The following is a 22,881-nucleotide window of genomic DNA, read 5'->3' as shown; positions in this document are numbered from 1 at the left end:
AGCATACGGAATATGTGACTAACTGCCTCCATGTACAAACTGCCTCCTTGGCATGAGGCCAGAGGAACTGGATGGTGCCTGGCTACCATTACCGAACATTTTGATCAAAGGTTCCACAGAAGAATCCTGATCTAAAGGGGGAAATATAGAACAGAATTTCAAATTCTGATGTACTCTAGGATTTCTAGAGCCATGGAGGATGGAAATTCCCCTGAAACTACTGCCCTAAGATAACCTTTAAACCTTAAATAAAAAATATCCCCTGAAGTCATCTTAAAACTGAATTAGTAAAAAAAAAGTCTGCCTTGAGCATTATGCTCTTTTAAAAACTATCTATATGGGATCAAACTGACAACTGCAAGTGGAAAGATTAGATAGGAACCTTACGGGGCAATGAGTTTATGTTAATGAGGGAGGAAAAACTCAGAAAAGGAGAGTGAGAATGGCTGTACAACTCAAAGAATGTAATCAACATCACTCAGTTTTACATTCAAAACATGCAAAACTGTATGTATGTTTTGCTACATATATTCTCAGCAACAATAAAATAAATAAAACTGAAAAAGAAAACCCTACAGCGCACAGTTTACTCTGACACACATGAGGACACCATGAGTCAGAATCTACTCAATGGCAACTGTTTTTTCCCTAATCCTCATGAGCACTTAAGAGTCACCCTAGTTTCATGAAAACCAAAAGCAAATGTTATGGATTGAACCGTGTCCCCCAAAAATGTGTCAACTTGGCTAGGCCATGATTCCCAGTATTATGTGATTGTCCACCATTTTGTCACCTGATCTGATTTTCCTACATGTAGTAAATCCTACCTCTATGATGCTAATAAAGGGAGGTTAGTGGTAATTATGTTAATGAGGCAGGATTCAATCTACAAGATTAAGTTGTGTCTTAAATCAATCTCTTTCAAGACATAAAAGAGAGAAGTGAGCAAAGGGACTTGGGGACCTCACACTACCAAGAAGGCAGCGCCAGGAACAGAGTGAGTCCTTTGGACCTGTGGTTCCTGCTCTGAGAAGCTCCTAGTCCAGGGGAAAATTGATGACAAGGACCTTCTTCCACAGCCAAGAGACAAAGAAAGCCTTCCCCTGGAGATGACACCCTGAATTTGGACTTCCAGCCTACTAGACTATGAGAGAATAAATTTCTCTTTGTTAAAGCCATCTACTTGTGGTATTTCTGTCATGGCAGCACTAGATGACTAAGACAGTAGGTTACTCTGCATACGATTTATCTCACCTATATAATGATAGGGAAACTGGTGGCATAGTGGTTAAGTGCTACAGCTGCTAACCAAGAGGCCGGCAGTTCAAATCTGCCAGGCGCTCCTTGGAAACTCTGTGCGGCAGTTCCACTCTGTCCTATAGGGTCGCTATGGGTCGGAATCAACTCGACGGCAGTGGGTTTAGTTTTTTGGTTTTATATAATGATAGAGCTACCAGATTCGATTTCATCAGGTAGTGCTACCTGACCTTGATTTAAAATAGCGGCGGGGGGGGGGGTGTAGAGTGTAGGGATGGAATAACACCTTACCAAACAACAAAAAAAAAAAAAACCCGCTGCCGTCGAGTTGATTCCGACTCATAGCGACCCTGTAGGACAGAGTAGAACTGCCCCACAGGCTTTCCAAGAAGCACCTGGCGGATTCGAACTGCTCACCTCTTGGTTAGCAGCCGTAGCACTTAACCACTATACCACCAGGGCTTCCAGTCATCCCTAAATCTATGTGGTAACTCCATTAGTCTTGGCCTTCTTAGTATTTTATTCTATCATCTGGTGACCAAAAAAACACATGTCATTTTACCCATTATACATAAACTTAAAGCCCTGAGGCTTCAGACTATCTCACTTTAAAATTCAAGTTTAGTACCCATTTAACTTTACTAAAATTATTTTCACTTTAAGCAGAAAAAAAAAATTTTTAAATAAGAAAATGCTTATATCAATACTGACTTCTAGAATGGAGACTTTTTTGAAGCTTAACAGATAACAGTATCACTAAGTGTATTTTCATTTTAAAATCCCCTTTGTTTAAACCTTAAACCAAAAACATTCCCTGAAGTCTTAAAATCAAACAACACTTTAGCTTAACTAGTAAAAAAATGTTCTCCTAAAGCATTACGCTCTTTTAAGAACTATCTACATAAGACCAAACTGACCAGAGCAACTCAAAAGATTAGACAGGAACCTTAGGGGCAGTGATTTTATGTTAACAAGGAAGTGACGACTCAGAAAAGGAGGGTGAGAGTGGTTACTCAACTCAGAAAACATAATCAGCGTCACTGAATGTTACATGTAGAACTGTTGAATTGGTGTACGTTTTGCTGTGCATATTCTCACAATAAAATAAGCACAATTTTTTTTTTTAATGCCCTTCACGAGTTCTCCTTATAACTTCTTTCTAAATGAATCTTGTGTCCTATTATGTGGGAGGATCCAAACCAGACATACAAAGCCAAAATTGCTAGATCAGAATTAGCAATACCCATAACCCAATTCTGACTCATAGTGACCCTACTGGAGAGAGTAGAACTGCCCCATATGGTTTCCAAGGCTGTAATCTTTACGGAAGAAATCCTGGTGGTGTAGTGGTTAAGAGCTACAGGGTCTAACCGAAAGGTCGGCAGATCGAATCCACCAGGTGCTCCTTGGAAACCCTATGGGGCAATTCTACTCTGTCCTGTAGGGTCGCTAGGAGTGGGAATCCACTCGATGGCAATAGGTTTGTTTTTCTGAGGGGGAGGGAATCTTCCACCCGAGGAGCAGCTGGTGGGTTTGAACCACTAACCTTTAGGTTCGCAGTTGAGCACTTAACCACTGCACCACCAGGGCTCCTTAGGATTAGCAGTAAGGAATATTATTTCATCAAATCAAATAAACTCAACCTACATGTAGTTTAACCTACACAGCATTACGCATGCTCCAAGCTCTCAAAAGTTATAGCCAAAACTATTTCTCTTAACACAGACACTAAAGTTAGCTGGGTCCATGAATCTTTCAGAGTAGTAGAACTGACAAGAAAAACAATAAACTAAAACTTAGTTTCTGGGTTGAACCTTGGGTAAGCTACTGCTACTGCTACTGTCTGCGCACACTTCCAAATATATCAAGAAGTGCTGTATCCAAAGATTGGGAAGAGAAAATAAGGGAATAGTGGAAAACCTTTCAACCTAGCCCCACTGAACATGGCTCTGTTGGTGGATAAACAGTAAAAGATAAAACAGCTGTGAAGCAGTCCTTCTCACTGATTGGGTGAAGAAAACTTCCTAGCAGTAGTTCATTGAAAGTTAATGTAAATACCCAGCCTCTGGTGTTCTGAGAAAAGGAGCCCTGGTGGTGCAGTGGTTAAAGCGCTCGGCTACGAACCACGGGAAAACGATGTGGCAGTTTGCTTCCTTGGAAACCTAATTGGGCAGTTTTACTCTGTCCTATAGGGTCACTGTAAGTTGAAATCGACTTGAAGGTTGTGGGTTTAGTTTCAGTTGTTGTTCTGAGAGGCCTAAAGTCATGGGTGACCTTGTCATCCAACTAACACACAAAAAGTCAGTACCCTCTTGAGATGCAAATTCAGTCATAACAAAGAAATATTTTATTCATGATAAGATAAGCAGCATCTGGCTATCCTCAGAGAGACACCCAGGTTTCTCATGACATTCATCCAGTTCAGCAAACACCGCATGCCTAATGCATAGCGAGCAGCCCTGGTGGTCCAGTGGTTAAAGCGTTCAGCTGCTAGCAAAAGTCTGCAGTTCGAACCCACAAAATTTGCAGAGACTATTTTATTACCTATACTTATGGTGTTCATAAAGAGTATTGAATATACCATGGATTGCCAGAAGAACAAATAAATCTGTCTTGGAAGAAATACAGCCAGAATACTCCTCAGAAGCAAGGATGGCAAGACCTGTCTCAGGTACTCTGGACATGTTATCAGGAGGGATCAGTCCCTGGAGAAGGACATCATGCTTGGTAAAGAAGAGGGTCAGTGAAAAAGAGAAAGACCCTCTAAAAGATGGATTGACTCAGTGGCTACAGCAACGGGCTCCAAGAGCAACAATTGTGAGGATGGCACAGGACTTGGCAGTGTTTTGCTCTATAGCACATGGGGACACTATGACTTGGAATCTACTGGACAGCTCCTAACAACAATGACAACATTACCTATACTTACAGCTACCCATTTATTATAACCAGAAAGGATACAAGCAAAGAGACACATCAGACAAGATCCACTGTCCCCAGGCACAAACCTCACTCACCCTCTCCCCTGCGTGGATGTTCCGACTGATCCTGGAAGCCCCCCGAAAAGGGATTTCAAGGCCCAGAGTACCTTAGTCATTGGGACCTCAACGAATACGCATGACTGCATCACTTCCCCCTCCCTTCTTGAAGTCAGTTTGGTTTGCTAGATATGGGGCCTGTACAGCCCCTACTTGCCTGGCAAAGAGCACCTTAACTGCTCAGGCTATTTTCAGAACCAGATACAAAAGGTCAAACTTAGTTCTTTGTCCCACACCCTCCTCTCTCACAAACTATCCATTGTCATTCACCTCACATTATTTTTCTCATGTTTGTCTTGTCTTCTCAACAAGATTGGGAGGTCTTTAAGGGCAGGGACCATATAGTCTTCCATATCACCTCCAAAACATCCAGTAGAGCCTTCTATGCACATAAAAAGTATTCAGTTATATTTAACCATGTCAGGCTTCAATTTATAAATAGGGCAAGACAGATAATAAACCAGACTTTGGAAATATCAAAAATTCTCCTTCAGGCTTCTAAGGCTTAGAAAAACACCTAAAAAGTCTTTCAAGTTATACTTTTCCAAGGGCATTTTGAAGTGAGGATTTCAGGTGGTAAGACGAAAAGATATACTAAATTGTGGAGGTTTGGACTAAGTTTTCTCATTCTTAAAAGCAAGGACCAGCAGTGTCTCAAAGATCAGAAGAGCTTCAGACTGCAGTGTTCAATAAGGCATCACATTCAACAACATGTCACTATTCACTACTAGCTGCATTCAGACCCCCTCAGTGAGAGTTCTGGAAACTCTTGATGTCTGCTGGGAAAAAACAAGGCACCTGCTCTTGCCAGCACTAAAATATAGCAAACACACACACACACATACAGCCAAATCAGAAACCAAACCTAAGTAGCATTTAGATGAAATTATGACATGAAATTGGGGGTAGGCAGATAGAAAAGAAAAACGCTGGAAAAGCCTTAAAAAGCACAACTTTCAGATGAAAAGGCAAGAAATATCCTTTAGGCGCTTATTCACTGGACTCCATTTGTGTTTCTATGAAAGAAGAAGACGCGCAGACACACTTCAGTAGGCTTTCTCATAGACGGCATCTGAGATAATACACAGGTTATCTTGCGTAGCTACCCTGTCTTAACACTAAACCTGAAGACTTTTAAGGAAAGGAACAACCATAAGTAATTCTAAACACAGCTGGTCAAGTGTAGAACTAACATTCGCCCTGGTGGGTCTCCCCCCAGTAGCTATACCCAACCCAAAACAGCTTCAGGTTTGGGGTGCTGGAGCTGATTAGCATGCCGCAAAAGCGTTTTCCTCAAAACCAGTGAACTACCTCTCTAGGAGGCTAATAGTCTGGCAGAAACTGGTGAAACCAATTTTGTATCAGAGGATGCAGTCCCCAACATTTTGTCCTAAATCTTCTTTCTTTTTAAGTAAGGGAAGTGGGTGAGGAAGGTGACACTGGCAACATCACAACTAAAATAAACCAAGTTGAAACAATACGTTCCGCCTCCTTCCTTAAGCCATTCTCTTCCAAAGTGATAGGGAGCTCAGGAAGTCTGCAAGTCATTAGTTCACTGCTGTTTTCACTTTCGCAAAAACCCTGGAAACCACTGAATAGCAAAATCGCCCTCTTCTCCCTATGTTTACTTTCCAATACTCCCTTTCCGTGCTTTCTTCCTTCCTTCCTTAGAGACAACCGAATAGTGACAATCATCAGCAATCCGCTATTCAACTTCACTGAGGAGGAGAAGGGACAAGGGGGAGGAGGGAGCTGCTGCAAAGTGGAGAAGGAAATAGGGGAAGGTGAGAAGCAAAAGCGCAAAGGAGAATGGGGTGGGGGAGGAAGAGAGGTCATCGTGGGAAGGAGACAAGATGAAGAGTGCAAGAAAACTGGGAGAAGAGTTGTCAGAGGAGAAGCTGCTAAGGAAGACAAAAAGAGGAGGGGGTCAGGTAAAGACAGGAAATGGAATAAGGGGCAAATGGAGCATCCGAGGAGAAAAATACGGGCCGCGGCGGCCGGGGCTTGGGACAAACGACCGGAGACGGTGGGCAGCAGGTATTCGGGGACCGAGTCAGCGGAATCAGGGCAGTGCAGGAAGCTTAAGACCTGTTTCCGGGCTATCGGGAGGAGGAATCCATGCAGGTGCCCGAGCGCAGAGGACACCGCGTTCTTACCGGTAGTTTCGGGCTAACCTCGCCCTTGCAAAAGTGGCAGAAAAACCGGTGCGCGGCTACAGCAGTCCCGGCCGCCGAGGCCTCCGCCATTTTCCTCCTCCGCCGTGGCTGGCGGACAGGGCAGCCGGCCGGTCCCTCGCCAGGCCGCTGCTAGCCAGCTACGGCCGCCGCCTCCGCTGCCGCTGCCGCTGCCACCGCTGCCTCCTCTGTGCGACCCGCGGCTCCCGAGTCCGCGTCGGTCACGTGAGTCCGCTGGGCTCAGCCAGACGGCGCCGGCGCGGCCCGCGACCCCGCGGCCCGCCCCCAGCACCAAAAAGGCGCAAGAGAGTCCCCCAGCCGCGGCCCGCCCCGCCGGGTCCTCAAACAGCCCCTCGTCGGTCCTCCAACCTTCCAGCGAGAAGAAAGAAAGAGCGTCTCGGAAACCACTGAAACTCTGGGGTAGAGCGGCCCCCAATTTTACCGCTTCCTGGTTCTCCGGGGTGTTGGTCTTCTTGCGAGGAAGGGCTGTGGGCTCCTCCTCTGCCCGGGAGGCTAGTGGGAGCCGCGCGAAGTCGTTGGGATGAACTCGAGGTGTTAGGTTTGGAGCCCCCGGATTGCATTGACCCTGAGGTTAGTGGAAAATGCCGTATGAACGAAGCGGCCTTGGCTCTGGATCAAGAGACCGAGTTCGGAACGCGAACCTGCGTGAAGGGAGTGGAGATGCTGGAGCCAAGCTCCTTAGGAATCCTCTTCGAGGATGGCTAAGGGCCTGGGGATGCTTTTCCAAAGACATGTGGATGGGTGAAATAGGTCTCTGGCGACGCTGAGGCTGGGAGACAAACACTTGGATTCTGAGGGGTTGGGAGGACTACACGAATCAACCAGTATTTCCTAGCAGCTTGTGATCAAAAGGAAACTCTGGTGGCGTAGTGGTTAAGTGGTACGGCTGCTAACCAAAAGGTCGGCAGTTCGAATCCGCCAAGGCACTCCTTGGAAACTCTATGGGGCGGTTCTACTCTGTCTTATAGGGTCGCTATGAGTCGGAATCGACTCGACGGCAGTGGGTTTTGGTTGGGTTTGTGATCATAAGGAAGTAACCCTAAAAAGAGTACCTGGGTTTTGCAAACAGTTAAGCATTAAGGTTGAAGATTCGAATCCACCCAGAGGCATTTCCTTAGAAAGGCCTGGTGATCCACTTCGAAAAATCAGCCGTTGAAAACCCTACGGAGCGCGGTTCTACCCTAACACACGTGGGGTTGCCATGAGCCAGAATGACTCCAGTGCAAGTGGTTTAATCATGTAATTAGCTATGTCCATTTTGGTTTGTGTCTATTTTGTCAAGGAGTAGAAATTTCATAATTAAATACTGCCCTGTAAACAGCATACTTCATCTCCTGTTTGAAGGACCCTGTCCTGTTAAGAAGCTCTACCTCCTAATTTCATTTTCCTTAACCAACTGGGACTGACACTGCCTAGTCACTCCTAGTGGACTGTGAACACTCACTTCTTCCAAGCAATAGAATCTAAGGTCTGTGACAGATCACAAAACCATCTACAGCCAAACTTAAAAAAAAATTTTTCATCGTACATAATCTCATAAAGATAAATTTGATGCTGTACACATTCTAGCCTTGTTTTCCATGCATACGTGTTTTTTGTTTGTTTTTACAATAATTCAATTTTACTCCACGTTTTGCTTTGTAACTTGCTTTTTTCACTTAATACATTATGAACAACTTTTTTGTTAACACATACATACTATATGTCGTTTTAAATGTGGGTATAGTATTCTATCATATGGAGATACCATAATTTATTGAACTGAGTCCTTATTGCTAGGATACTAGATTGTTTCTAGTATTTTAACGAGAACTACAGTGACGTGTTTTTATTATTTCCTGGGGACAGAGTACTCACAATGAAATTGCTGGGCCAAAAGTGTGCAAGATTTTAAGACTTTTGAAATATATTGCTACATCACCCTCCAGAAAGAGTACGTGAATTTATACTCAGCAAGTCTACAGTAAACACGCTCTACACGCAACATAAAAGCAAAATTTCCCATCGTATACTTTTTTTCCTAGCTCTGAAGCCCCTCAAGTACAATGACCCAAGCAGAAATTAAGCTGTGTTCTTTGTTGCTGCAAGAGCATTTTGGAGAGATCGTAGAAAAAATTGGAGTCCACCTAATCAGAACTGGTAGCCAACCACTAAGAGTAATTGCCCATGACACAGGAACATCACTGGATCAGGTATGTTTAAATAGCATTAATGTACACTTCTGTCACCTACCTTTAAATATTGTTACTGCCCACCCAAGAAAATGGAAAAGGGAGGAAACCTGCCCTAGAATGAGAACCGTGTTGTTTGGGGGAAAGAGAATGGGACTTAAGCCCTAAGGTCCTGCTTTTCAGAATGTTCCTAGTTCATTGTGGCTTCTTAGGCAAGTCATTCCTCTTCCCATTCCATGCCTCATTTGTTTACTATGATTCTATTAATCTCAGTACTACCTTTAAGGAATGAGAGAGAGAGAGCAAATTGTACTTTGAAAGAATCAGAGGGAATAGAAGCATCAGGAAGGAATTGTCCAGATTTCTTCCATTGACATGTGGTTCTTATTAACTATTCCAGGGGAGAGAGAAGCAGCACAGAGATTCCTCTCCAGCTATCTCCTGGTGCTTAGAAAACCGTTGGACAAAAATTGCCAGCAATATTGAGCTATGTCTTCAGGTCTCTCTTTCTTTGGGTTCTACCTAGGTTAAAAAAGCCCTTTGTGTCCTTATCCAACATAACCTGGTGACATACCAAGTACACAAACGTGGTGTGGTGGAGTATGAAGCCCAGTGCAGCCGGGTATTACGAATGCTGAGGTATCCCCGGTACATCTATACTTCCAAAACGCTGTACAGTGACACTGGAGAGCTAATTGTTGAGGAGCTGCTGTTGAATGGCAAAATGACAATGTCAGCTGTCGTGAAGAAAGTGGCAGACCGGCTCACAGAGACAATGGAGGGTCAGTACTGTATCCACAGCTGCTAGCCAAAGCTTAGATTATGGGGCTGCAGGAGCAGACCCTTAGCTATCTTAGACCGTCTGATCTGCCTCTTTGCTCCTGTTGTACAGATGGCAAGACCATGGATTATGCTGAGGTATCAAACACTTTTGTGCGACTGGCAGACACACACTTTGTGCAGCGCTGTCCCTTGGTACCTGCCACTGAGAATTCAGACCCTGGGCCACCGCCACCTGCTCCCACTCTTGTCATTAATGAAAAGGACATGTACCTAGTTCCTAAACTGAGCTTGATAGGTAAGGAATTTTGACTTTTCAAATTGTGATTTGTCCTAACTGTGGACTCTTCGTCATTTTTAAATGAATGCATGAATCGAGTATTCATCAAGTGATTGGTATGTGCAGAAGTTGTGGTATATAATAATGAAAAAACCAGCGTGACCCCTGCTGTTACGGGACTTTAGTATAGGAGATGTGCATTAATCAAATAATCACGTAAATATAGAATAACAAACTGTGATAAATACTGTGAAGGAAAACTATAGAGTGTTATACTTTTATAATATATAACAGGGACTGAGGGGTTAGGGCACATCCTTCTTTGAGAAAATGACATCACAGCTAAGATTTGAAGCTGAAGTAGGAGCCAGCCAATGAGGGAGCATGGAAGGGTACAAAGGTAAGCATTTTTGGCAAAGGGAATAGCATGTAGGGAGAAAAAAAATAGGATGTTTGAGGAACCGTAAGAAGGTCAGTGTCACTAAAGCATGATGTGCAAAGGCAAGAGAGACGTAAGGTTAGAGAGATAGGCAGGGGCCAGATCAAGCAGCACTGTACAGAGCATCTGTTCTTTATCCTAAAAGCAAGGAATAACCACTTTAGAATTTTAAGCAGGGAAGTGACATGATCTAATTTACATTTTTAAAAGATGTTACTGTGTACAGAAAGGATGGGAGGATGGGACAATGGTAAATGTGGACAGAACAGTGAAAACTAAATATAGAAGGGGTGATGGAGGCAGAGGTATTAAGAATATCATCTAGGCATCTGACTTGCATGTGTGGGAGGATGTATGCCATTCGCTGTGAAAGGAAACATTGGAGGAAGACCAGTGTGAAGGAGAAAGATTATGAATTTCTTTTTGAACATGTTGAGTTTCAGATGCCTTCATCATTTACTTGCGTTTCTTATAGTTCCTCAGCCTCCTAAGCAACTCTAACCTAGAGGCAGCTTAGGATGAAGAGACACTGGTTCTTATGTTTGGTCATTTCTTGTCATCACGTGAGATGTAGCCTAACTGTTCTGTTTTATTTGGAAGGAAAAGGTAAAAGGAGGAGATCATCTGAGGAAGATGCTGCTGGGGAGCCGAAGGCCAAGAGACTAAAACATACCACAGAGAACAAAGAGGTAATGGGGCTGCTTGATGGGGAGTCCTCACCCTGAGACAGGCCAGGAAGAGCACCCAGATAACAAGCCCCAAGACAGCCTAAAAGTTCCTGAGCTGAGAACTAGTAGGATTATGAACTTATTAAATATTGGCCAGGAATAGACTAATGTAGAATGAACACTCTTATTTATTTTTAAGGCGTAACTTCATTCATTGAACAGAAGTAACATTTATGCAAAAAGAGGGCCTGGAAAAAACTTAAGTTGTTTAGTATAGCCAGAACATAGAGACCCGTGGAGGCCAATGGTGAGAAATGACTCTAGAAATATATACCTAGGCCTAGGATTTATATCCAAATGCCTTCTCAGCATCCCTATAAGGATGTCTAGTAAGTATTTCAAAATTAACATGGCCAAAACAGAATAGTTGATTTCTCTGCAGATATTTGTTCCCTCTTAAGCTTGCCACTTCTTAGTAAAGGATACCACTATTGACTTCAGCCAAAACCTAGGAGCCATCCAATCTAGTGGTAAAACCTGTCAGCTCTGTTTCTAAAATTCCCTCAAATCCAACCACTTCTCACCTTTTCCACTGCTATTGACCTAGTCCAAGTCACTATCATCTCTTGTCAAGACTTCACCAACACTCTCCTAAATAATCTTCTTACCCGGATTCTTACTACTTAACAGCCAAAATGACTTTCTAAGTTGTTTTAAAAAAATCCGAACACATTAATGCTTAGACTCGTCTAATAGTTTTCAGTTAATCTTAGAAGAAGTCCAAGCCCTTTACTATGGACTACTAAGCCTTATGCGATCTTTTCGAAATCTGTACTCTTTCCACTCTCACTCTTATTCACTATTGATGGATTGTAAACAGGAGAGTGAACTGACCAGATTTATATTTTAGAAAGATTACTATGATACAGCAGCTCATAACTTGTGGCACTCCGCTGATGGATTTCGGAGAATCTACCTCTACTTGTATATATATGTGCATTCTTCTGCAGAGCACTGCATAGTTTTCTTCAGATTCTTGAAGAGAACTGTGACTCCAAAAAGTAAAAACATGCTGCTGTGTGAGAAATGAGAAGGATATAAAAGGAACAAGATTAAAAGCAGAAAAGCCAGTTACCCCTTATGATGTCTGCTATATTACAAATAAAAAAGAAAACCGGTTAGGGGAACTATTGTATTAATCTAGATGAGCTATGATTAGAGCCTAAAATAAGATAATGACAGTCGGCATTTAAAAAAAAAATAGACACCTGATAAATATAGAGAATGTTTAGGTCTTGTTAACTAGATGATAAACGAGGAAGAACAAGGGGTTGTGGATGATACCCAAGTTTCTAGGTTAAGAAATTGGGTTGACTCGGGGGACAACTTAGTCAGTTGGCATAACATAGTTTGTAATGTTCTACACCCTAGTTTGGTGAGTAGCATCTGAGGTCTTAAAAGCTTGCAAGAGACCATCTAAGATATAACTATAGGTCTTCAGTCATATGGAACAAAAGAGATTGAAGAAAATCTCTAACTTGAAACTGAAAGAACTAGATGGTGCCCGTCTTCCACTACCAACTGTTCTGGCCAGGGACACAATAAAAAGCCCTGGAAAGAATGGGAGAAAAATGTAGAACAAAATTCAAATTCCTAAAAAATATCAGACCTACTGGCCCAATAGACTAGAGGAACCCCTGAGACTGTCACCCTAAGATAATCTTTGAACCTTGGAAATGAAACCATTTTTGGAGGTCACCTTTCAGCCAAATAATAGATTGGCTTAAAATAAACAATATCACCTGTGAGTAATGTGCTCCCTTAAACAATCTACTATATGAGACCAAATGGTCAACGTTTACCCACAGGCAAAGATAAGAAGGCAAGGAGGGGAAGGGAACCTAGATCAATGGAAACAGAACAAACAGAATGGAAATAATGAGAATGCTGACACATTGTGAAAATTGTAACCAATGTCATGGAACAACTTGTATAAAAACCTTTAAATGGGAACCTAATTTGCTGTGTGAACTTTTGCGTAAATCACAATAAAGTATTATTAAAAAAAAATTGAGTTGGGTTTAATATAGTTCACTGAAAACTTAGAAAACAGAGCCATTTTGGGGAATAGGTAGAAGTGTCCAGTAGGCAGCTGGATCTGTGCATCTGGAGCTCTAGGATTAGGAAATAGATTTGGAAGCTTAGCAATAGTTAAAGTCTTGAGAGCAGATGAAATTACCCAAGTAGAGTATAGAGTAAAAAGAAAAGACACCTGTGGGCAGAACCCTGAGGAGCACTGGTAGTTACAGGTGGGATCAGGAAGAGGAAAAGTAGCCAGAAAGGAGAAGCACCAACAAAGAATAGTGCTATGAAATCCAAGGGACCACGTGGAGTTTCGAGGAGAAAATATCCAACTGTGTCAAAGGCTTCAGAAAGGTCAAATAAGTCCTTAGGTGGACCTTGGCATTTCAGTACAGTGGTGGAAGTGGGTTGAGTAAACCTGTGGATGGGAATACAACTGGGATGGCCAACTCTTTAAGATTGACTATGGATGAAAGGAAAAGGAGGGGAGGCATAGGGTTGAATGAGAATTTTTTTAGGGGGTAGGAGAGATTCGGACAAGGTAAAGGCTGGTGGGAAAGATTTAGAGAGGAGAGAAAGTTGAGCTGGGTCCCTGAGAAGGCAGAAGAGAGTGAGATCTAGAATATTTATAGGCATTAACCTTAGATAAGAGGAAGAACATTTTTCCACTGTGATAAACATCGGTACACGTACAAATTAAAATATGTATATCTGTCTCATGAAACCCAGACTTTATGGAGCCATGGAGGTTGGATGAACCCTGGCCTATTGCTCTGAGATAATTTTTAAACCTTAAACCAAAAAATATCCCCTGGAGCCTTCTTTAAACCAAACAATAGTTTAGCTTTAATTGTAAAAAATGTCTGCCTTGATCATTGTGCTCTTTTAAAGAACTGTTTATGTGAGATCAAACTGACAACAGCAAAACAAAAGGTTAGATAGGAAGCTTGGGGGCAGTGAGTTTATGTTAATGGAGGAGGAACAATTCAGAAAAGGATGGTGAGAATGAATGGTTGCACAACGCGAATGTAATCGGTGTCACTGAATTGTACATGTAAAAATTGAATTGTTATATGCTCTGTGTATATTTTCAACAACAAAAATAATAAACTATTAAAAAAAAAATCTCAGTGGGGATATGTGCACGAAGTTGAGTGATTTCTGGCCTAATGGCTTCTGTTTTCTGTCAAATAAGAAAAGCAAGGTCATCTGAAAGTGAGATGGGAGGAGTCAAGTGGGAGATTTGAGGGTGGTGGAGAAGAGTTAAAATAAGGAGACAAAGACTGGAAGTGAGTTTAGAGAACCTGTTTGATGTTAGGGACCATGAATTTGTCAAGGCACTAGTATGATTGAATAACTCTTCTCCAATCAGTTTAGTTGGTACTGTGTTAGAAAAGAAATGGTGAACAGTTAAATCCGAGCTCCTCACCGGAAAACTCTTCACTTTATCTAAATATTTCACTCTGAACCTCTACTTCTCCTCAGCCCATTCCAGATGATGGGATTTATTGGCAAGCCAACCTAGATAGATTCCACCAGCACTTCCGTGACCAAACAATCGTGAGTGCAGTTGCCAACAGGATGGACCAGGTAACATCTAACTGGGTGGGTCAGTAGTCATCAAGGACATTCACTTACTTGTCAAATATAGCCATTGGCATATAGCCAGAGCTGGGGCAGCAGAGTGGATTCTGAATTCCAGTTTACTTTTCCAACCCAGACGAGCAGTGAGATCGTGCGGACCATGCTCCGGATGAGTGAAATTACCACTCCCTCCTGTGCCCCCTTCACCCAGCCATTGTCTTCCAATGAGGTGAGTTTCTTGTTCTTATGTTAACTTTCTGAAAGACCCTCAGATACTATAAGTATCACCCACAGAGCCTGGGGTGAGGTTGAGGTTTAAGTCTAAACCTGAACAAAAGAAGATTTTTGTCGTTTGAAGTGGGTCAGGGGTTATCTTCAAGTGGTGAGCACTGAAATGTTCAGTCTCTTGGAATTCAGCTTTTAAAAACTTGAACCATTCCCTTAGTAAAAGCAGCTATTCTTTAGTACAAACTGTTCCTAATTGTTCTAAGAATCTTCTGTTTGGAATCTGAGAGCGTTGCTATTCCCTGTGGCCCCATAGAGTTCAGGGTCTTATTTGGCCCTGTGAATTTATTTTCAATATATTACATTTGTATACTTTTATTTGTTTTTAACATATCTACTTAAAATATTAACATTTAGTATTTCAAATGTTTTTATATTTTTGTTACTTTCATAATTATATTTAAATTATATCTATTTACTGTATTTTTATTTTATGTAGTTGATTTTTAATTTTCTCAACTTATTGTGTAGTAAAAATTATAAATACATTTTTCCAATGACAAAAGTAATTACATAACCTATATTCAAACAGCATAGAAATGTATAATTTTTAAAAAGTTTTAGTTCCCCAAACTTTGAGGAATGGTGAAAATGTTCTATATCTTGTTTTGAGTGGTAATTACACAGGTACGTACAATTGTCAACACTCATCAAACTGAACCCTTAACATACGTACTTCTTTTTGTATATAACTTACATCACAATTAAAATGTGTATATAGTTTTGCATAATCCCAGCCCCAAAGAGTTTAGTACATTTCTTCATTCAGGCCTTTTCCAATATGTGATCTAATACATACATGGACGTATGTGTATTTGTGTATTTTTTTAACCAAAAGAAAATACACACCGTTCTATAGTTTGCTTTGTTCATACTCTACATTCTGTTCTATCACTTGTCTCAATGTTACATGTAAAACATCTTTTCATGTCAGTATTTATAGATCTCTTATACTTTATAAAGACTGCATTGTATTTCATTGGAAACTCTGGTGGCGCAGTGGTTAAGAGCTATGGCTGCTAACCAAGAGGTCAGCAGTTCGAATCCACCAGGTGCTCCTTGGAAACCCTTATGGAGCAGTTTTACTCTGTCCTATAGGGTCACTGTGAGTCGGAATTGAGCCGACAGCAATGGGTTTGTTTTTTTTTTTTTTGGTAGTATTCCATTTAATGGCCATGCTGTACTTTATTATAATAATGTTCTTATTACAACATTTGGATTGTTTCTAGTTTTTTACTCTGACAAACAATACAGCATTTTTTTACTTATGATATTTAAAATTAAAACATGTTTATTTCAGTAACGCTAACAATTCTAAGATTCTAAACCCATTTGCAGTGTCTCTTTTTTGCTTTGTAGATCTTCAGATCCCTACCTGTTGGCTATAACATCTCTAAACAAGTTCTTGATCAGTATCTCACTCTGCTGGCAGATGATCCAGTAAGTCTGTTTTTTGTTTTGTTTTTCTTTCATTCTTCTGCTTTGTTTGTGATTTATTTCTGCCAGTGATGCCTGATAGCATTTTTGTGTAGCCTCATTCTCCCCCTAGTCAGCTCAGACCATTTCTCCACCATCACTTGATAGTAGGGCTGCCTGCTGAAGACTCCTGGCCAGATTTGCTCTTTTGGAAACAGAACCACTGGACTTTCCATTCAGTTAACACACTGTCTCTTTTTTTCAACAGCTAGAGTTTGTTGGAAAGTCTGGCGACAGTGGTGGAGGAATGTATGTCATCAGTATCCTTACCAGTTATTTCCTGACAGTCTGGCAGCATAAACTAGGAAGCAGAGTTGTAATTTATAAACGAAAGATTTGGTAATGTTTAGTACACTAAGTAAGTCAGAGAACTGAACTAAATACATTGATGATAAAGAAGAAGGATTTCTAACTCACTAAAATTTTGGTTAACCAAAATCCTTACTTAAATATCCTAGTTAATTAAGGTTTAAAAATACTTAGATATCATAAATGAGACCAGTATCAAAACAAAATAGCATTTAACATTTAATTATAAATTAGAGACTTTGGAATAAAGCTAAGATCACAGTGACCAGGCTAAAGCATTACTGAGTGACCTTAATCCTCTATATGAAGACCTCCATAAGGCTCTAGCATCCCTGGCCACAGCCACTCTGGAGTCCGTTGTACAGGAGCGGTAAGGGGGTTACCTTGATTGGGATTGGGGTCATACACTTCCTTTCCAGGCCCCATTTGAACAAGTAATTTGATCATCGTGTAGGCAATCAATATAAGCACACCTTGGTACACGTTGCCCCATTTTTCTACTGGACTACTATGAATCCCATCTACTACTACTCTTTACCTTAAATACCCAACTGCTTAATTAATTCCCAATTATGTCAATTGACCAACCTCCCTAAAACATTTGCTTATAAATGCAGGAACCGAGGCATTCAAGTGAGTCAACAATTGGTGACTACTTAAAAACTAGCAGTACCATCACCAACCCTCTGGAGCTGTGAAAAGAATTCTGGTTGCTGGTCCCACGTCCACATGGGGAATAGGGGCAACTACTGTCTGTGACTGCGTGCTAAAATTAATCTTTTGTGTTGCCATGCCATTGCTCTCTTTACTCCTTTCCAGATTTGGGTCTCGCTGTGCTAGAATATTCCGGCTAGTTTTGCAGAAGAAACACCTGGAACAGAAGCAGGTAGAAGACTTTGCAATGATTCCAGCAAAGGAGGCAAAGGATATGCTATATAAGATGCTCTCAGAAAATTTCATATCACTCCAGGTAACCAGTGGTATAATAACCACTAGCCAGGAGAGCTGGTCTAGGGTGAGAGAAACTCTTGAGACCAACATCCTGAACTCCCAAGCAAATCCTAGATCCAGCTCTCAAACAGAAAAATGATTACCAAAGACATAGCAAGCGCTTGTCGGATAAATTATGGAGCTTTAACCAACCTAGAAAGAAAGTGGCATAGCCAAGAAATCACCCCCAAATCAACCTGCCTTTTGTCCGTTGTCATTTCTGTCCTTTCATCAAGTTTTAAATCTATTATAGATTAAATCTGTCTATATCCTCTACTGAGACTTCACTGTCTGCAGAGCTATGTAATAGACACTGTGAGGACATAGAATGGGCTTTGGAGTCAGAATGACAGCTCTGCCTTTTACCCAGTTACCTTGAGCAAGTTACCTACCTTCATATTTCCCATTTATAACATAACAGTGGATGGTGGTAATAAGGTTCGTTGTAAAAAGATAATACAGAATAATAGTAAAGTTTGTTGTAAAAAATACGGTCTGCTTAGTACATAGAGTTGCTCAGTAAAAGTTAGTTGCCTTCCCTTTCTTTGCCACTCAGGATGCTGACAGTCAAGTGGAGAAGAAAGAGCAGCCCAACTCTCCATGTGATTGACTGTGTCATAAGCACAGGTGCTATAATGACCGGGGGAAAGGAAAGTACTAGTGAAAGAGAGGGCTGAGTAGCTCCAAATGGGACAGGTGTTTGCTTTGCCAGTCCTGAAGAACAATATAGTTTCTCTTATTTTTCTTTCTGTGGATAAATAGGAAATTCCCAAAACGCCAGACCATGCCCCATCCAGGACCTTCTATTTATATACTGTGAACATCCTGTCAGCTGCTCGAATGTTACTGCACAGGTGCTACAAGGTAACCCCATCTGGACCTTCTCCCCATCCCCTCCACACAAACAAGTCCCCCACCCTCATTCCCCTTTTACTTATTTTACCTGAGCTGCTTAAAAAGAACTATATGCATTTCTTGTCTTCTCTTCCTTCAGAGCATAGCCAACTTGATAGAAAGAAGGCAATTTGAAACCAAAGAGAACAAGTGAGTAACATTTTCTGTGAGTCATTTCTGTTTTTCAAGGTCAAAGGCTGGAGGGAAAATTTCCTATAAAAATGGAAACCAATAGATATAGTATTGGTTGCATTGAATCATTGGATTGAGTTGGCATAAATCATGCCGTCTTAGTCATCTAGTGCTGCCATAACAGAAATACCACAAGAGGATGGCTTTAACAAAGAGAAATTTATTTTCTCACAGACTGGTAGGTTACAAGTCCAAATTCAGGGCATCAGCTCCAGGGGAAGGCTTTGTCTCTCTGTTAGCTCTGGAGGAAGGTCCTTGTCCTCAATCTTCCCCTGGTCAAGACACTTCTTAGGCTCAGGGACCCCATGTCCAAAGGACGCACTCTGTTCCTGGTGCTGCTTTCTTGGTGGTATGAGGTCCCCAAGTCTCTGCTTGCTTCCCTGTCCTTTTATCTCTTGAGAGATAAAAGGTGGTGCAGGCCACACCCCAGGGAAACTCCCTTTACCTTGGATCAGGGAGGTGACCTGAGTAAGGGTGGTGTTACAATCCCACCCTAATCCTCTCAACATAAAATTACAATCACAAAATGAAAGACAGCCACACAGTACTGGGAATCGTGGCCTAACCAAGGTGATATACACATTTTTGGAGGGACATAATTCAATCCGTGACACTCGCATTAGTCTATACTTTTCTAATATACCCCCAATGAAATAATTTTGTAGATTAAATTCAAGAAATGTACAAGCTGACGCCACATTTTAATTGCAAATGAGAAGCAATCAGAGTTTCAGGAGTGAAGTCATATTTCCAATAAATGTGTAGAAAAAGTCCTTAGAGGGTGACGTTATCCACTTTGACCAAGAACATGGTAAAGTGGGAGTTATGGCCCAGGACTAAAGGGTTAGAGAATCCCCAAGGGTTGGTCACACGCCTCAGAATTGTGTTTGTCTGACAGACGTCTACTAGAGAAGTCTCAGAGAGTAGAAGCCATCATTGCATCTATGCAGGCTACTGGCGCAGAAGAGGAACAACTACAAGAAATAGAGGAGATGATCACAGCCCCTGAACGCCAACAGCTAGAGACCCTGAAACGTAATGTCAACAAGTAAGCATCATGAACTTCTCGCCTATGTTTCAGATACCTTCCAGGCAGATCCATCTCGATATTCTATAACCCCTCCAAATTAACATGAGCAAACCTAAACTCACTATCTTCTTCTCCAGTTCAATTAAGAGAATTATCATCCATGTAAGCTACAAACTCTGAAGATCTCCTCAGCTTCTCCTCCCTCACCACATGCACTCTTGTTCACCAGGTCCTGATGATTTTACTTCAGTAACGTGTCACATCTGGCCCTTCATCTTGGTTCCATGAAGGCCTTTTGTCACCTCTTTTCTAGACCTTCACAATTCCTAGACCTTGGTCCCCCGTCCAAACATGTCTTAGAATGCTCCCAATTGTTATCTTAAAAAGGATCGATAATGCCACTCTCTTACTTTAAATGCCTTACTGACTCCTTAAATTTATACTATGAAGACGAGACTACTTGGCATGATATGCAGGGCCTTTCACAATTTTATAGCAGCCTATCTTTCTATTCTCAGTCCCTTTCAGTCCTCACCACTCGCTGTAATGGGGACTACATTGAATCTGTAGAACAAGTTGGGGAGTATTGCTATCTTAACAATATTAAATCTTCCAATCCATGAATATGGGATGTCTTTCCATTTACTTAAGTGTTCTTTGTTTCATTAATGTTTTATAGTTTTCAATATACAAGTCTTTGTACTTTCGTTAAATCTGTTCCTTCTTTTTGACTCTGTTGTAGTGTATTCTTAATTTCATTTTGCGATCATTCATTGCTATTGTATAAAAATGCACTTGATTTTTGTATATTGATCTTGTATCTGACAACCTTGCTGAACTAATTTATTAGCTCTAATTGTTTAGCATTTTTTATATGCAAGATCATATCTGCAAATAGGTATAGTTTTACTTCTTCCTTTCCAATCTGGATGCCTTTTAGTTCTTCTTCTTGCTTTATAGCCCTGGCTAGAACCTCTCCTATAATGTTGAAAAAGTGTGAGAGCAGACATCCTTGTCTTGTTCCTGATCTTAGGGGGAAAGTTTTCAGTCTTTCATTATTAAGTGCGATATTAGCTATGGGTTTTTCATAGATGGCCTTTATCTGGTTGAGGAAGTTCCCTTCTATTCCTAATCCACTCATCTGAAGCCTCAACTACTCCTGGCTCCTCACTATTTTAAAACATCCTAGGTCTTTTTATACTTAGGCCTTTGCATGTGCTATTCTTTCTTCTGGCTGGAAGTTAGACTGTAAATTCCCCCAAGACAGAGGCTATATCCTTTTTTTTTTTAATTGTGCTTGAGGTGAAAGTTTACAGCCCAAGTCAATTTCTCATACAAAAACCTATACATATATTGTTATGTGACATTAGTTACAATCCCCACTATGTGTCAGCAGCCTCCCCCTTTCTACTCCGGGTGTCTTGTGTCCATTCAGTCAATTCCTGTCTCTTCCTGCCTTCTCATCCTGCCTCCGGACAGAAGCCGCCTATTTGGTCTCGTGTATCAGCTTGAACTAAAGCACACTCTTCATGAGCATTATTTTATGTTTTATAGTCCTGTTTAATCTTTGTCTAAAGAGTAGGCTTCAAGAATGGCTTCAGTTCTGGGTTAACAGAGCATCCAGGGGCCATGGCTTCAGGAGTTCCTCCAGTCTCAGTCAGACCATTAAGTCTGGTCTTCTTACGTGAATTTGAGTTCTGCTGCACGCTTTTCTCCTGCTCCATCACAGACTCTTTGTTGTGTTTCCCATCAGGGTGGTCATTAATGGTATCTGGGCACCATCTAGTTTTTCTGGGCTCAGGCTGAGGGAGTCTCTGCTTTATGTGGCCCTTTTTGTCTCTTGGGCTAATATTTTCCTTGTGTCTTTGATTTCTTCATTCTCCTTTGCTCCAGGTGGGTTAGGACCAATTGATGCATCTTAGATGGCGGCTCACAAGCTTTTAAGACCCCAGACACCACTCACCAAAGTGGGAGGCAGAACATTTTCTTAATAAACTTTGTTATGCCAGTTGACCTAGATATCCCCCAAAACCATGGTCCCCAGACCCCAGCCACTCTGTCCCTCAAAGTGTTTGATTGTTTTCAGGAAACTTCTTAGCTTTTGGTGAAGTCTAGTTGTGCTAACTTCCCCTGTATTGTGTGTTGTCCTTGCCTTCACCTAAGATGATTCCTGTCTACTCTCTAGTTAGTGAATTCCCGTCTCCCTCTCTCCCCTCCCTTGTAACCATCAAAGAATGTTTTCTTCTATGTTTAAACCTTTTCTTGAGTTCTTATAATAGTGGTCTTATATGATATTTGTCCTTTAGCGAATGACTAATTTCGCTCAGGAAATTTCACTTTTTAATCCTCAGCAATTTCCATCATGTCTGGCACATAAGAGATGCTCAGTACATGGGAGAATGACCTACTGGCTCTCCTACTTTCCACATCTCTCAAGGGTAACCAAGCAATTCCCCATGGCCACACCTACCCCAACCTCTAATCTTACATATGCTAACAAAGTCAGTCCCTGGCAACCACTTCCACTTTTTTTACCCAGGTTGGATGCCAGCGAGATCCAAGTGGATGAAACCATCTTTCTGCTGGAGTCATATATCGAGAGCACCATGAAAAGACCATGACCCTGGAGAAGAGTCTTCCTCAAAAGACCTGGGGGGGTGGGAGGAAAAATACAGTACCTGTATGCATTCATTATAGTAGATAAATTATAGATTCTTGTACTGAAACTCCCCCTCTATTCCTACCACCCAGAATACACCAGAAAGAGTGTGACATATTTTTTAAAGTTTGCAGATCCTGTCTTAGATCCATCACTACATTCTCCCCTCATCAAGTCTCTACAGTGGAAACAACCTTAAATCAACTAGATTAATCATCTGTCACATGCATCAGTTCCCACAAGAACTCAGCCAAGACTGTTTGAACATGGCTGGCAATTAGAAAGCTCTTCCAAGGCATTTCATTCCATTTTTAAAACTCAATGCCTTTTCTTTATTTTGTTGAGCTATAATCTTAAAACACACATACAGTATGTGGGCAATGTGGAAGACAACCATAGAGAGAGAAAAAAAAAAAAAAAAGCCATTTTCAGAGCTATCAGGTAGATTGGCCTGAGCAATTACACTAAGATCTATGGATAGAAGCCACATTTGCCAGCTCTGGGCTTCTAGCACATCTGAAGTTATGCATGTAAAACCCTTAGCACAACTCC

The 22,881-nt window shown here is 41.5% G+C and overlaps 2 protein-coding genes across 3 annotated transcripts in view; one reads left to right on the top strand and one right to left on the bottom strand.

Moving 5' to 3' along the window:
• Positions 1-6,635, bottom strand: part of RNF115 (ring finger protein 115) — a 71,274-nt gene extending 64,639 nt beyond the window's left edge. Inside the window, exon 1 of the mRNA XM_003421956.4 lies at positions 6,452-6,635. Within this exon, the coding sequence (XP_003422004.1) occupies positions 6,452-6,541 (90 nt within the window). The 5' untranslated portion in view covers positions 6,542-6,635. The remainder of the gene's footprint in view (positions 1-6,451) is intronic.
• Positions 6,636-6,743: 108 nt separating this feature from the next.
• Positions 6,744-22,779, top strand: POLR3C (RNA polymerase III subunit C). 2 transcript variants are annotated; one of them, XM_023541036.2, is made up of 16 exons: positions 6,744-7,060; positions 8,339-8,423; positions 8,515-8,682; positions 9,188-9,443; positions 9,554-9,739; positions 10,761-10,849; positions 14,396-14,500; positions 14,631-14,723; positions 16,139-16,219; positions 16,464-16,515; positions 16,874-16,934; positions 17,384-17,534; positions 18,317-18,418; positions 18,549-18,598; positions 19,539-19,688; positions 22,210-22,779. In XM_023541036.2, the coding sequence occupies exons 3-16, from the start codon at positions 8,536-8,538 to the stop codon at positions 22,289-22,291; spliced, it is 1,605 nt and encodes a 534-aa protein (XP_023396804.1). In that variant the 5' UTR covers positions 6,744-7,060; positions 8,339-8,423; positions 8,515-8,535; the 3' UTR covers positions 22,292-22,779. The 2 variants fall into 2 exon arrangements, with proteins under 2 accessions (XP_023396804.1, XP_003422005.1); XM_003421957.4 differs by lacking the exon at positions 8,339-8,423 and having other exon boundaries at positions 6,745-7,060.
• The last annotated feature ends 102 nt before the right edge of the window (positions 22,780-22,881 follow it).

This window comes from Loxodonta africana, chromosome 3 (assembly GCF_030014295.1).
Source record: "Loxodonta africana isolate mLoxAfr1 chromosome 3, mLoxAfr1.hap2, whole genome shotgun sequence".
Taxonomy (NCBI): domain Eukaryota; kingdom Metazoa; phylum Chordata; class Mammalia; order Proboscidea; family Elephantidae; genus Loxodonta; species Loxodonta africana.
This window is presented reverse-complemented; position numbering and strand designations above follow the sequence as displayed.

Excerpts from the sequence above, each read along its gene's own strand:
- POLR3C (XM_023541036.2), top strand. The coding sequence starts at position 8,536 with ATGACCCAAGCAGAAATTAAGCTGTGTTCTTTGTTGCTGCAAGAGCAT. Across the intron at positions 9,740-10,760 it reads TCCTAAACTGAGCTTGATAG|GAAAAGGTAAAAGGAGGAGA; the intron begins GTAAGGAATTTT and ends TTTATTTGGAAG. Across the intron at positions 14,724-16,138 it reads AGCCATTGTCTTCCAATGAG|ATCTTCAGATCCCTACCTGT; the intron begins GTGAGTTTCTTG and ends TTTGCTTTGTAG.